Genomic DNA, 16636 nt, shown 5'->3' with positions numbered 1-16636 from the left:
GATGTCATATGAGTTGACATTCTAAAAACCATTATTTACGCTGAGGTAATATGTTATTCATATTGTGTATGAATCCTGTTTATCCTCTCTAAGCTAAGAGGGAGTGTTAATAATTGGTAGCTTTAGTTGGATAAACTATAATGCATATATAAGTGTATATATATATTACATATATAAGTGTGAGATATATATATAAATATATATATTAAATATATAAGATATTTATTTGTCATTTTATTTATTACATTCTAATGAATAAGAATGTCCCGTGAAGAGACATGTCTATCCATACTTCATCCTATATTAGAGAGGTGGCTACCATTTGGAAAGTACATACCAATACATTATGGCAGTGCTATTACATTTGCAGCAAATCTTTGGAACACCAACAATGTGGTTTACCTACTTTTTCTCCTCTTAGAGAAGCTTTCATTGTACATGGGTACCTAATCAGGCCTAATTGCCCTGACCCATTTATACATTTCATGGTTAGATCTTTTTCAGTGTTACCCTAGCGTGGGGGTGCGGTGGTGCGGGAGACGTCGAGACGAGTTTCGGGTGCAGGAATGGCCTCAATTTAGGGATGGTGGGGGGACGACAGGGGTGCGGTGGTGGGGGTGCAAAAGGGGGGGAGGGGGGGTGGTTGCATAGTATATATATAATATATATGACTGAAAAATGCTAATTATGAAATGATACTTCAATATATTATATAACATACCAAATATAGTTGAATAGAGAAAATTGAAATGTGATTCACAAACAATAAGTTCAAGCTTGAAACTTGAAACTTCATGACTATTACCAATGATCGTTTAACAAATTAACTTAGTTCAAGATGCAAGATTCAAAATTCATTGTTCAAATATGAATATCATATATGACATATCATAAAGATGCTCATGATGACAATGAGCCGAGTAGCATGAAACAGTGAAATAAAATAATGTATCATAGCCATATCAAAGTGAGCACAATCGACAAAATGACAAAATGTCAATAATGAGAATGGAATCATCCCAATTGCTCTCTAAGCATGCATAAAAAACAAATTAAAAAAGAAAAGAATTTTTTTTTTTTTAAAATTTTTTGGGCCATTCAGTCGGCCGCACCTTAGGAGCACCCCCACACTTAAGCACCTGTGACGCACCCGAGCACCCGCGAACCACCCAGGTGCTCGACCGGTGCAGCCAAGGTGCGGCGGCGCATTTTCGGCCAGCGGGGGTACTCGGGTATTTGACGCACCCGCACCGGGTGTATATGCGCACCGGGTGCTTCAGGTTTTTGACCTGAGTGCATGAGCTTTCTTGTCTCCCACTTAATTGAGCACATGTTTAGCACAAGCGTGCCTAGCTTAAGCTCACTTAGTTGAACCAAATTTAGTTTAGTTCAATCTAGTTTCCCTTTTTACCTCCAATTTGCATATCATGCACTTTACTTTGCATAACATGTTTTTTAGCTTTTTCTCTATTTTTAGAGACATGCATTTTTTTAAGCTTTTTCTCTTCATTGCAATTCATCTTGCAATACTGTACTCTTTTTGCACTTAAGGAATGTAGCAATTTTTTCTCGATAATCTTGCTTGTGGAAGGCATTCTTGTTTTGCTCTTTCTTTGATCCCTAGGTTCTTGCGTTGCAAATTTCAACAATCTTGATCATCTCATTCTTTTCTTCAAGGGGCTAAAGGATAATCTCATACATATCTACCCATGAACACATGCTTCTCCTTACAAACTAGGAGCTACCACTTGCATATGAAACATGTAGTGAATAATCATGGATTCATCATTTTTATTCTGCTCATTGTCTTGGTTGAGTTTCCTTTTATGTGATTTCACAAAACCATATATGTAATGTCGTGCTATGTGTCCCTAATTATTGCACCTGTGACATCAACATTATAATTTCTAGTTCTCCATCCATGAATGTTTCCATTTTGTGGTCTGCACTTTCTTCCCTCGTTTGTTATAGCACTAAGAACAATTCCTCATAACATTGCACCATTTGGTCGGTAAAAGACATCACGTCTTTTAATTAATCATTACTTATGTTTTCTAAATGAATCAGTTCCTTTTGACTTTATCGCTGCTCTTGACTATGAGTTGGCTTACATAATGACACTTCTTCTTTGTCATTGGCCACCTTTTGATGAGTCGACCTTTCTTTCAAGATTACCTTTAAAGCCACTGTTCAAGTATCTTCTTAATAATAAACATTGCTGTTCATTTCCTTTGTAATATTGGTGTCTCTTAATTAATCGCAGAAACTTTATCTTCCTTTACTGAGATATCGTTGCACTCTTCACTTCCTCTTCTTGCAAACCTTCTCTCTCATTCCTTTGACATCAATTACAACAAATTCTTTTAACATTAATGATAACTTTGTCAAATGATAACTTCAGCTTCACTCTTGACATCAATGACAATATTTCCAACAAGCTACTTGGGAAGAATTGAACTAGATAAGAAATACCAAACAAAATATGATCTGAGAGAACAATTATGTCACATATCTTGTCCATACAAGAATGAAACCCTTTGACATCAATGACAATATTTCCAGCAAGCTACCTGGGAAGAATTGAACTAGATAAGAAATACCAAACAAAATATGATCTGAGAGAACAATTATGTTATATTCATCAATGCACTTCACACCAAGTTTGGGATCGAGAACTCTTTGCACGATGTCATCCCTTGTTCCCCTTGTTCCGACTGAAGGAAATAGTTAAACTTACCAACAGTTGCTAAGGACTTCCCAGTTGTCAGCAACTACCCAAACTACTCAATCCAACTGATGAGCCTTAGCAACTATTCCTGGCAAGTGTACACAAAAGTAATCTAATGTGTAATCTATCTACTGACAAGTAGTATTCTGTAATTCCCAATCCTTCCATATATCTAAACTCTCCAGGAATTAGCAGTGGAACCCCCAGCCAAAATACTAGTCTAGCTCATAGTAGCATATAAGAGGAAAAAAATGCATTTGCCAGGTTTAAAAGGCACTTGTCACCCATGCCATGTCAAATCAAATAGACCAGATATAGGCTACAGTTTATTAGATGCTCACATTTAAAATGTGGGATATTGAATAAAATAAATTAGAATAAATAAATAGGTTGTTACCCTTTATTCAAAAAATAAAAAATCCTCTAATTTTTGCTTATAAAATCCTGTGTTAATTTTAGTGTTTCTTTTTCTCTTTTTTTTCGCGATCTTCTTCCTATTTTAAGCCCGAGTAATTGAGTTCCATTTTTATTTCAGTTTGCCATGTCAATTCCATGTAAATGTAGGTTACTACATGTTTAAACTTATCCAAAAGATAGAACAAACAAATGGAGACATCTTGATATACTCAATTTCATTTACTTTCATAATTAATTCAAATGAAGAGTACCCTAGAAGCTATACTGCTTGAGACGTAGCGAATAGAATATGAAAATTCAGATATAGAATTAGTTCAAGTTTAGAACCAGACCTTCAAAGCATCCAATATTTGAGGAGTGCTTCTTCCAGAGGCACAGATCAGAAAAGTGAACCCGAACTTTTCCTTGTATTTGTGATTCCAGTCAACAAGCTCCTGTGCAGTTTTTTTTCAAGGTTATAATGACTAGATGGCAGGTGTTTGTGCATAGTTAAAGATGCAGATGATACTGCTGACATTAAAAATGGCAAAGTTCATCTCAGAATGACAACCGGAAAAGTATATTGACTGTAAAACACAGGCATCATGTCATCTCCACTGCTCAAATTGCACTATCGCCATTATGGTGAAATTGGCACTAAAGCAGATGCTATATTGCATGTACTGTTGTAAATATAAATAATAAATGCTATTAGGCACCTTCAAAGTTAAGTCTGTCGCAGTGCTTAATGCGGTAGATTGCTCTCCTTTGCTCCACCTGTCATTGTCAACAAATAGTTTCAGAAGCTGTCAAAACCCTTTTATTCAATGAAAAGATAGCTAATGTAGGTGCAAAATCACCAATAAAGTCGTTTCTATAATGTTCCCCTTCTTTTAAATATCAATATATGTAATATAATTATAGAAATATGAGATCAAAGTTTAATTTAAGTGGTGTGTAAAGAATCACAACCAATGAAACAAAAGTAAGAGACACCAAACAATGTGAAATAAGTAACTTCAGAGAAATACATTTTATATTTATTTATCACTCCTTTGGAATAGAGATCAAGATTTTTATATTTATTTATCACTCCTTTGGAATAGAGATCAAGATTCTAACACCCTGAGAATGGAACACCTCTAGGACTGAATCCTTAATTTTTCTTGTCAAGTTAGTGACACCAAACAAGAAGTAAGCAACTTCAAAAAAATACATGTTATATTTATTTCACTCCTTGTGGAATATGAATCAATATTCTAACAGCCTGAGGCCGGAACACCTCTAGGACTAAAGTCCTTCATTTTTCTTGACAAGATAGTGGACAAATTCCTAGATTAAGCAGAAATAAGAAACATTTCAATAACTTTATACAAAGGGAACAGCTGCTTTGTTATAAAAATTACAGAAGCTAAAGAATAAGCTTTACAGCTTTTAGAGATACACAGAAAATTTTATAATCAAAATTTCATTTTTCAAATATATTTATATTTAAGATTTACTATGCAATCAACATAGTGTGTTAGGTTTATTTATCAAAGGAAAAATATGAAAAAATTTAGAAGGGACATTACAAATGTTGATGTTTTATAGCTTCAGTCAGATAGAACATTACGTAAACATAAAGGACAACTCTTTGATTAAATATTATTATAGAAACACATATATATACATACATATATATATAATTGTATGGATATATGTGTGTATATATATGTGTGTGTGTGTGTGTGTGTGTGTGTGTGTGTGTGTGTGTGTGTTCTTATATTAATTTGTATATATATAATCATATGATAATTGTAAATCAAAGTTTGTATGTATTCACCAATTCACATTCAAATGGTTGTCATGCCCTTCAAATATCTATATCGCTTCTAGGTGATCGTGCATATCCTTAGGCATGCTCAATGATCAGGTTTACTGCACGTGATTATCAGATTTGCGGCAACGTGTGTGAACATTAAAAGCCTGTGGCTATATTGTATTTGCATAGGGAAAAATCCTACTGGCATATGTTCAAATGTTCATCCAACGTATGTCTAGCCACGTTGACATGAGGTAGCATTTATAAATCTGTCTGTGGTAAACCCACGTTGACTGTGTATGACTTGATTAACACACCATCCGCCTTACCTTGGTAATTGTCAATGTGTTGTTTGAACAAAGGGTTGTACGTAGGGGTCACATCCCCTTAATTCATGCCCCCCTTATTATATATTGGAAATCTTGCCACCTACCTCCATCATTGAATGGTGAAGTCGAAAATGTTTTCTCTCTAAAAGGTGGCGGCAGTAATAGTATTAAATATTGCTTCAAAGTTCCTTCATGTAATATAAAGCATTGCAAGAATATTTATATACATAAGTATTTAATATAAGTCTAATCGTCAATTTCAACATGGTATCAGAGCAGGTCTAAGAGACGATCCTAATTAGTTTTATTTTATTCAATCTCACTTAAATATTCTCAATCTTTTTATCTATCAAAATGGTGAGCAATATGAAGGTAGAAGATAGACTCGAAGGTGACTCAAATTATGTAGGGTTGAAAGTATGAATGAAGTCAACCCTAAAGGAGAATGACCTAAAACAATTCAATGAAAAATCTAAGCAATCACAAAAAGGGAGTGATAAATTGAATAAATGGGAAAAGGATAACACTAGAGCCATGAAATTAATTGTGGACGGTGTTAAGGATCATCTACTTCCCATTATCTCAGAATTAGATACAGCACATGAAATTCTTAAAGCTCTTGAAGAAATGTTTGAGATAAACAATACCACTAGAATTCTAACTCTAAAAGACAATCTCTCCAACATTAAAATGAACAAAGGAGAATCCATTGCTTCATAATTCATAAGGATAACAAAACCAAGGAACTGACTCTCTAAAATTGGTCAAATCTATGATGAGAAAGAATTAGCCGTGATAGCTATAAAGGGACTGCCACCATCATGGAAAACTTTTAGACACATAGTATGTGCTCGATCCAAGCTTCCTAAACTTGCTCGTTTAAAGACTGACTGCATGCAAGAAGAGTGTATGTTAATATCGCAAGGTGATAGTTCTACTGGAGGTGATTTACAAGTTCTCACAACCCAAGTCGATAAGAAGAAGAAACCTAAATTCAAAAGGAAAAGGAAGCATATAGATTACTCTGAAATGCAATGCTTAAATGTGACAACTATGGTCACTCAACATATCAATGTCCTGATAGAGTGAAACATCAAGCAGCCTTCGCCAAAGTCAGTAGTTTTGATATAGATCAAGAGAGGTGTCCATTCTAAAAGAAATTTAGAATATCCATAACAAATATGAAATATTTGACTAAGCGGGAGTTCTCTATTATATTCATCAAAGTGTAAAATATGTGTGGAACTCTTTGAAAGTAACCTTAGCTCAGTTCAAATATCTAAGATGGAGTCTCAGAACATCAAATTATTGTACTATATTTTATAATCTAAATTTAATTACATTTATTTGTCTATATTTTGAATTCATAAGAGCTATGTGCCTTGATCTCTTTTTGAGAATGTTACTGCAGGAAGAGGAAGTCTGCTACTTCTTCAAAAGTAATCTTGAATGAGGAGCTTAGATGATTGATATTCAAAGGGAGTTGAAAAGACCTACTGTGCAACTATAATGGGCCTTCCCCTTGTGTACATCATGAGGAAGTGACAACTTCCAAATGATCATCACTTGTATTTGCAGAAGTTATTGTAAGGTGACGATCTTACAATAACTTGTACCATGAGATCAAACAATTTGAGTAAATGGTGAATGTTATGCAAATTGATGTTCTAGGGACCATTACTCAAAGTACTTGGTGAACATCATGCAACTTGATGTTCTTGAAGGCCATTACTCACAATACTTGGTGAACATCTCAACATTCTGGAAGGTCATTACTCAAAAGTATTTGGTGAATATCAAATGTCGATATTCTGGGAGACCAATACTCTTGATACCAGATGTAATATCAAAACCTTTTGAGTACTTGGTGAATATAAAATGTCAATATTCTGGGAGATCAATAATCCTAATATCAAATGTGACATCAAACCTCATTTGGGTACTTGGTGAATATAAAATGTCGATATTCTGGAAGACCAATACTCATGATATCGAATGTGATATCAAATGGTGAAAATCTTCTGAGATATCAAATGAGATATCCTTAAAATTGTTATTTGTAATATTATGTTGAAGTAATATTTATTCGTGTTTATCCTCCCTAGCTAAGAGAGAGTGTCTTCATTCAAATAAAACATTAGGTAAACATAAAGGACAACCCTTTGATTAAATATTATTATATCTATATATATATATATATATATATATAATTAATTGTATGGATATTCAAATAGTTGTCATGTCCTCCAAATATCTATATGGCTTCTAAGTGATCGTGCATATCCTTGGGCATGCTCAATGATCATGTTTACTGAACGTGATTATCAAATTAGCGGCAACGTGCGTGGACATTAAAAGCCTGCTGGTATATTGTTTTTGCATCGGGACAAATCCTACTCGCATATGTTCGAGTGTTCATCCAATGTATGTCTAGTACATTGACATGAGGTGGCATTTCTAAATCTATCTGTGGTAAACCCGCGTTGACTGGGTATGACTTGATTAGCACACTATCTACCTAACCTTGGTAATTCTCGATGTGTTGTTTGAACGAAGAATTGTACATAGGGGTCACGTCCTCTTAATTCATGCCCCCCTTATTATATATTAGAAATCTTGTTGCTTACCTCTATCATCAAATAGTGAAGTTGAAAACATTTTCTCTATGAAAGGTGGTGGTAGTAATATTATTAAATATTGCTTCAAAGTTCCTTCATGTAATATAAAGCATATATTGCAAGAATATTTATACACAAGTATTTTATATAAATCTAATTCTAGACTTCCACAACAAATGGTATCAAGGCTGTGATCTTGCCAACTTGCAGGGTAAAGCTAACATGTTAGATGCATTACAGTCATAGAGATTTGAAAAAATAAAAAAGAAGATAGAGATGAAAAGTTCTATAGAGCCCAATGCAATAATTTTCAGCCAAGGTTCTTAGAAAAAGAAAAGGATATTGATTTTGTTAGGATTAGTGTTCACGCAGGTGGTTATATTGCATCAGAGGATGCTAATTAAGCATATGGTGTTGGTTAACTGTTGTAAATAAGAATCATATTAAGTTTTTTTACTATTTTTCTTTTTTATTGAAACAAATTAATGTATTAGTGGTACAAATTTCTTGAGTTGCTAAAACTTAAAACCATCATTCAAAATCTCATTCTCTGCCACTTCTTGGCAAGGCAAAAAAAAATGGCAAATATTGGAGAGAAATCAGCAACTTCTTGGGAAAATATTGAGAATTTAAAAAATGACTTGCAACAAAATCACATCATGTGGAATCCCGATGTAGTCAGAGACTCTGAACTTTGAAGCAAACCACAAAATTACCGAATTGTCTTTGTAAAAAGATAAGCAAATATGTCAAGTACAATATGAAACTAGTCTACATCTTCCTCTTCCCCCTCCCAGTAGTTCTAGTAAAAACTATGGGAGAGGGAGGGATCTAGCAGCTCTAGCCATAGTAGTCGTCTGTGGTGGTGCTGATGCTAGTGTTGGCCCTGGCAATGACTCCTCATTCTCCTCATCCTCAAAATCACTGTACTCATTGTCAGTGTCCTCACTCTCACTGCCCTACTCCTAAATGTCGTCCATTCTCGCTACAAAACCCTTCTCCTCCATAGCCTGCCTCTCCAACTCATATATGTCATCCTCGTTGAACAATGAAGGTTGCTCCTATGTTGTCCAATCACCAAAAGGATCTATGTCATCTAGATGAAGTGGCTCAGGTTCTGATGACATTACCTTTCTTATGTGCAACTTGACGTTATAATGCACAAAGATGAGGTCACTTTGGCGTTTATCTGCCAACTTGTTCCTCTTCTTTGTGTGAATGGATTCAAACAAGCTCCAATTACGCTCATAACTGGATGAGCTACATGGCTGACATAAGATGCAAAGAGCAAGTTTTTGCAGATTTGGGACATTTCACCCCAACTTTGCCACCAAGCATCTACAAGATATATATTAAAGAGTTAGAAAGCAAGGTGAGGGTAAGTTTTTGTAGCTTAGAATTTATCTACTTATCGTGCATGTGAAAGACTCCAAATTCCAAATATTGTACTTGGGGTTTGAGTTTGTTTGCCTCTCTTTGCCAAGGCTGAGAAGAATAGTTTGCTCGTTGCATTTTGATACACTTCCATCTCAGCCACAATGAGGTCTATCACCACAATGTCAAGTACCATCCTTTGCATGTATTCACCGAAGCCCTCCATGACCTCTCCATTGGGATCTATGTATGATCGAGAGAAGCGGTAACAAGGGTTGAGGAAATACCCCGCTGCATGAATGGATTAGTGAAGCTGAATGCTCCACCTCCTATCAATAATATCCCATATGGGCTGAAATTTTAGGCTCTCCCCCTATACTTATTTCTTACAACCTCTTTGGCCCTATCCATAGCCTCATAAAGGAAACCCATTGGGGTTTGTTCCCCATCTACCAAGCAGAGAACTCTAACCAAGGGCTTCACCACCTACAATTGAAGCCTAGAAAACAAATATTAATAAGAGAATAGGGTTATAAATTAATAATGAAAGACTTGATTAATAATTACAAAAAAAAATATTCAACTTTTGAAATTTCCAAGTTACCTCCACAATTTATGTAGCTCGATCAAAAAATTGGATGTCAAAGACAATGTGTGCAACACTCTGTCCATCGGCCTTCTTCAAATAAATTGACTGTAGCCATTTTAGACACACAAACATCTGCCTCAACGGATTCGTATGGAGAACACTTTGCAACGTTAAAAAAATCGTTGCAAATCTTGTGACCACGGGTCTAACCAACTCCTTGACTTCGGTGAAGTCTCTCATCAAGCGAAGAACCCAAGGGTGATTGTAGATATATTTTTTTATCTTCCTTGCTTCCTCTACAATTGGTTTCACCCAATCCAATTTCCCTATATGCTCCAAAAGAAGGTCAATAACGTGCGCTACACAAGGAGACCAAAAGAGTGTGTTATGCTTTTGTTGTAAGATCCTACCTGCTGCCACATATGTCGCTGCATTGTCGATTATGATTTGCACCACATTTTCAGCCCCAACCTCCATCACAACATTCTCTAGCATTAGAGCCAAAGTCTCAGCTATCTTTATGTTGTTTGAGGCATCCAAGGATTTAAGAAAGACTAATTGATCCTTGCAAGAAACCAAAAAGTTGATGATGGTATGGTTTCTTCCATCTGTCCATCCATCTGAAAGTATGGTGGAGTGGTGGAGCAATATTGTTTCCATTGTAAATTTTGCTCTTCAACCACATCTTTACCCCTAGAAACAGCATCTTTCAGCAATCTACAAGCACAAAATTAAAAATGAGACTAAGTGTGTGTGTGTGTGTCTATGTGTGTGTGTGTGTGTGTGTGTGTGTGATAATGATAAAAATACAGCATTATATTTTAATTTAAACAAAAATCAAGGGGCAAAAGAATCACAACCATTGCAAAAAGAGAAAATAAACACCAAAAAGGAGAAGCAAACATTATTGAAAAATTTGCATGTTATAGTTACCTACCACTCCTTGTGGGATATGAATCTATATTTCAACAGCCTAAGGATGAAATCCCTATAGGACTGAAATGGACGTATAGAAATCCTTAATTTATCTTGTCAAGTTGGTGGATGGAAACCCCTAACTTGGGAAGAAATCAGAAATATTTCAAAAACTGTATCCAAAAGGAGACAACTGCAAATTTGGAAGAAGAATACAAAAAAGGCTAGGGGATAAGTTTTCTATATTTTAAAAATACATGAAAGCTATGTTCCACCGAGTTCCAAGGATGGAGATGGCAAGGGATGATGGGATGTTTTTCCAGTATTAGGGTACTTTGGGCCATTTTCTAGGGGTTGGTAATTTTTAAAATAGGGATTTTGTTTAGTTAATAGAGAATTTCCAAATACACATATCATAACATTGATAAACCATTTATCTTAGACATCGTAGAACCTTACTACATAGCATTAGAGTTGAATTGTCACAAATTCACAATATACAAATTCTTTCATTGTCAATGTGCATATATATTATACTAGATAATTAGAGTTATAGCAAAAACGACAAAAGGTTCCAAATGTCGACTATGAAATGAAATAAACAATGAACATGGAAGTCCATAATTCAATTGTCCATAATAATGCCAAAATAGAACTAAGAAAATAAATTGTTGTTCATAAACAGCACATGGTAGGTCTAGGGGTCTAAATCAAAACTAGAGCTCAGGTCTGAATCAGAAACAATATGAGGGGATGTCTCAACCAATGGAACCCCAACCAATCCCAAATATGTATCCTCCTCAACCTGCATAATGCCTTTAGGATTGGTATCCAACGTAAAGCTAGAGTCAAAAGATAATCAAGAGTCTTCTGACATGGTAGTTGCAAAGCATTGTGAACAACCACTAACTTCTTTGATCATCTAAAAGTAAGATCATTCCTCTTATCTACCTTGGATGAAGCCAATGTGTGGGCCAATTTCTCTCTGCAATAGAGGAACTAGCGTATTTTTAAACGAAGACGAATGGGAGTACTCTCAAGTCCAGTGCATCCCTACCATGCCATGTCCATTATCCAATAGGGTCAACTTGAGTTAATGTATCTCTATCTTTCCTCACCTCTAGTCTGCTAAAGGTTCAACCACAAAAATTGGCAAATGCAAGCCACAACATTGGAAGAGTAGTAGATTCATCTTCACTATACATTTTTGCGAGACCCTTAAAGAAGCCATCTTTCACCTCTTCATCACTTGATGGAACCACTCCTAGAGGTCTCAATGTATACCATTTGGAATTGAGAGTATAGGCTGCCATATGAAGCAGGATGTTCATAATGTTCCACCATCACGTCATAATGGGCCTAAGATGCTCATCTTAAAAACACAAAGTAGGGTTCCTAATATGAAAAGCTTGCTTGATCAGTACATGCATGTTATCAAAGGTCTCATAATCTCTCCAAGCTTGAGATTTAGTATCACCATATCTAATCACTCGCACAATAGGCTCAATGAAGACGCAAATATATTTGCAAGCGCAAACAAGTCACAAATTAGAAAGATATATTAGTCATTAAATTATTAAATTGAACATTTAAATAAATAATTAAATAAGAAAATGCAAATTTTGTTATCTCATCATGGAACATCAATAATCATCAAGGATTTTTTACTTCACACTTCTTCTCTTCGTCGTGCTTGCCCCATGCCATCTACCCACTCTACATTTGCAAATATGTAATGTAGACCCTCTTGGACCTCAAACATCCTTCCTCTCGAGCAATATAAAGTAGTTGGCATATCTAGTCTCCACATACATGAGGAATTTCTTCCTCGAAGAGTCCTAAATAGTGCAACTGAAGTGTAAGGGTTGCAAATGAACATTTGCACATCTCTAGCCTTTGCACTATTGACATCACCCAATCAATTTTCCCAATGTTCTTCAAGATATTGTTCAATATATACACATGTGGGGTCCAAAAAATAATGTGCTTATAAGCACCCTCCACCATCAATCCTTCCTACACACATTAGTTGAATCAATTACCACCTGCACAACATAAGAGGATCCAATCTCTTCTATGGCCTATCTCAAAATCTAAAATTGGAAAGTTGCACCCTTACTTTTTCCAAAACAATCTATACCTATAAGAAAATAAAAGCCTGTTATGCTAGTGACAATAAGATTGATGAGTGGTTGATGTTTGATATCAGTCCGCCCATCCATAACTATGGAGCATCCATCCCTTCATCTATGTTTGTCTCATATCCTTTATCAAAATACTCACCTTAGAGTGACCGCTATCAAGAAGGGTGGTGCATAGCTTAGTTTCTCGGGGTGGAACGAATGGGGATCCACAACATGGAATTTTTTGAGCATTTGTTTAAAATAGGATGAAAGTAAGACATGGAATTGTATGCATGAGCATAAGGAAACTTAGCAATAGATGCTTTAGCTGCATCTTGTGCTTGCATGTTGAATGATTCACCAACATTAGTATTTCTCTTACTCTCCTTTCCTCTATTGGAAGGTGGCAGACTCTCCCCCACAAGAAGCATTATCCATGGATCTTGTAGTCATTGACCCACTAGAATGCAAATTCTCCATTGGATTCCATTTACTTAATGCCTACCCCTCCATGTGCAGTCTCGTTGCTTCCATTTTTTCAACTTGAGTTATATTTTGGCAACCTTTATGATGATCATTTTGTTAAACAAAAAACAATTCACCATTTGTGGCAATTCTTTTATTTGCACCATATCAACACGATGTTCTGCATTTCCTCAAGAGATGTGCAGTTTGTTGCTGCTCAAAACCAACCAACTAAAAGATGACCTTGAGTATTCCTTTGCCTATTCCTTCTCATCGTTGTGAGAGAATTTCCATGGATTTGGCTACTGGTTTTCCATTGATTGTTCACTGCCATGATTGTGTTTCTGTAGTTGTTGATCAATTCAACAAGATGGCTAAGTTCATTCCATGCCACAACACAAGTTCTGCACATGACTTAGCCCAACTCTTCTTCAACTTTGTTTGGAGATCTTTCAATTTATCAACTAGCATTGTTTATAATCATGACACAATTTGTGGAAAATTTTGAGAATTTCTCTTAACTTCACTTATTTTCATCCTTAATCAAATGTTCAAACTAAAGTTGTAAACTGAACACTTCTACAAAACATGAGGCCTTATCACCATCACCACACTTCTCTTGCCAAGTGGTATTTGAGCCTAACCCATAGAAAGCATGTATAAAACTGACAAGATCACTAATGTACAGGTCACTAACCCTTTGAGGTGTGTCTTAGTTTCCATCCTTTGGCTCCATATGAGTTGCCCTTATCTTTGCCATCTCCCGCCATAATGCAGATTCAAAACAAGATAAGGCTCAAGCCTTCATCCAACATTTGCAGAATCTTCAATCCAAAGTAATTCAAATTCTTCAAAAGACTCAAGAAAAGCTATGACAAATTATGGATTGTCATTATATCCCTCATTGTTTTCTAGTTGGAGATAAGCTTGGATATACTTGGACAAACATCATTTACAAGGGAAAGTATTGCTGGAATACCAAGATCACAGAAGGGGGCGGGGGTGGTGAATCAGTGATCTGTAAAACTTTTCAACTTCTAACTTTATCCCAATGATGTATGTGTATTAATTTCTTTATCATTAATCATGTGTGCTTTAGTAGCAAGATAAAATGAACAATAAGACAAGTATACACAACCAGATCATGGACACCATATTTATAGTGGAAAACCCCTCAGGGCCAAAAAGCACTTTCTCAAATCCTTTTATTATGCCTCACTTAGCAAATGTGCCTCACATAGCATTACTTTATCTCACATAGCATAATTGTCTCACCTAGCTAAAGATCAGAGCACCCACTACACACCCATTCCAAGGATAACCAACACTTGTCTAATTTAGGAACACCCATTCCAAGGAGCACAAGCACCTATTTAAATGTCTTAGAATATTATGTCAGGGGGTTACTCTTTTTCTATATATTTCATTTGATACAAATTACAATCTTGTTTTCAACACCAATCATTTCTTTTGACTTTGCACACTCAATGTGTTCAATCTTCTTCTCACTTGTAACAACAATGACAAACACACCAAATATATTCAAAGCCCTTTCACAATGTCTGCAAGCAGTCATTAGTAATTTCTGATACAAAACTATCTGAATCAATTAACCAATTTATATTTTTGCAAATACAAAACATCAACAAATCGAGTTTTGTATTTCAAAAAATTGATTGGCAAATATTTTATCATTAGTTACAACCTGTCACCAGAAAGACAGGTAGACTCTTTATCAACCCTGTAAACAAATTTGATCAGAATATGAATTTGAAATACATTATGACCAATAGAGGATTCCTGTCATTTTACCAAATCTGATCACAAAAGTATTCATTCTACCATTTCAGATCTGAACAGACATAATATCAAATTTGTTGTCACAAAAACACTTCATGTTATGATCAAATCTGCAAGTTGCCCTTGAAAATCCTAGGCTTTCAAATAAACATTAAAATCTGCATCTTGTGTTCATAACTCAACTTTTAACTCTGAGAAAAAAAAAACAGTGAACCAAACAGGTCAAGATCTGAAATCATTTCAGGAAACAGCATGTCTCTTAGACCATAATGATCAAACTTCTGAGGCTGGTGTATGGGTATAATTATGTTCACTTGCACACTAAAGATATAACTTTACCAGATACAAAATAAGAACTTTTACTTGTAATGCAAAAGTATCACCATCAAAATTTTGACAGCATTCGAAAGACAAACCAATAGTCAAACAAATTTCTTACTGTCATTAATTGCAGTTGAGATTAAGACTATCTGCTAACGTTTTTTTGTCAGCTTTCATTCAAAGGTTTATGTTTGCCTTGTCACCTTTCATTCAAAGATTTATGTTTGTCGACTCTGCAACATTTACTTCAGCATCATTATATTCTTTGTTTAACAATTCAAAAGAGATCTTCTAATATCTTTTGCATCTCCACTTTCTCACAGATATCCATCGATCTTCTATAGATTAGATATATAAAAAATGATCTACAATACTCTGTTGTCCAAAAGACAACTGTAAAAACCATACCCTCCTAGACAGTTTTCCTTTTTGAATAACTATTGGTTCATATTAAACTTCTGTCAATCCATATTTAAGATAACATGTATTATGAATTGGCTTTGCCAAAAGACAAATCATTTTTTTAACAACTCTAACAAATTTTGTCATCCTTGTAAGGAAAACATCAAAACCAAAGTCAGTATCAATTTCAATAATTCTTGTCATGAATCGGTTTCAAAAATGAATTTCCAAGTATGGTTTATCTTTGTTTAAACAAATCTGCAACATATAAACCACTATCTATATGCATTAGCCTCCACTTTGTTTTTCAAACAAATCATTTCTTCACATTCACCAGTGTAAATCAGTTTTTTTTCATTACCAAGTCCATCGGTTTAATGTCAAACTATCATGGTCAACAAATCTGCTCCAAGATTTATATCATGACAAAAAATATTAAACCATCAACCTTATACAAATCCTTCCTGCCATTAATCAAAACTTAATAAATCAATTTCATCATGTAAGTATGATGAATCTGATATTAATAACCATTTAGTATTGTCGACCAAATTCTTAAAATAATTAATTCCCATAGCTGTTTATTCAAAAAAACCGTAGTTCCTCTCACAGAATGAACAGAATGGATGATTACTGTATTCTGTTATGTTCTTTTGACCACGCAGTTTTGTTTTGTGCAGGTTTCTGTTGCTAGAATGACATGACGTAGAAGAAACTGCATGACCATGAATTCAACCATATTCTTTAGAACTCATACCATATATTTAATATC

General features: G+C 35.0%; 1 protein-coding gene across 2 annotated transcripts in view; it reads right to left on the bottom strand.

Annotated features, from left to right (window-relative positions):
* The window catches only part of LOC149563172 (transthyretin-like protein), a 148062-nt gene that overhangs the window by 51486 nt on the left and 79940 nt on the right, over positions 1-16636 (bottom strand). For both annotated transcript variants that reach the window (XM_089826560.1, XM_089826561.1), the window contains exons 3-4: positions 3844-3901; positions 3478-3579 (exon numbers count right to left, since the gene is read on the bottom strand). In XM_089826560.1, the coding sequence (XP_089682686.1) occupies positions 3478-3579; positions 3844-3901 (160 nt within the window). The remainder of the gene's footprint in view (positions 1-3477; positions 3580-3843; positions 3902-16636) is intronic.

The sequence above is a fragment of the Cupressus sempervirens genome, chromosome 4 (genome assembly GCF_028749045.1).
Source record: "Cupressus sempervirens isolate cs-2001-9-10 chromosome 4, ASM2874904v1, whole genome shotgun sequence".
NCBI lineage: Eukaryota > Viridiplantae > Streptophyta > Pinopsida > Cupressales > Cupressaceae > Cupressus > Cupressus sempervirens.
Note: the sequence above shows the minus strand (reverse complement) of the source record. Positions and strands in the feature narration are given on the sequence as shown.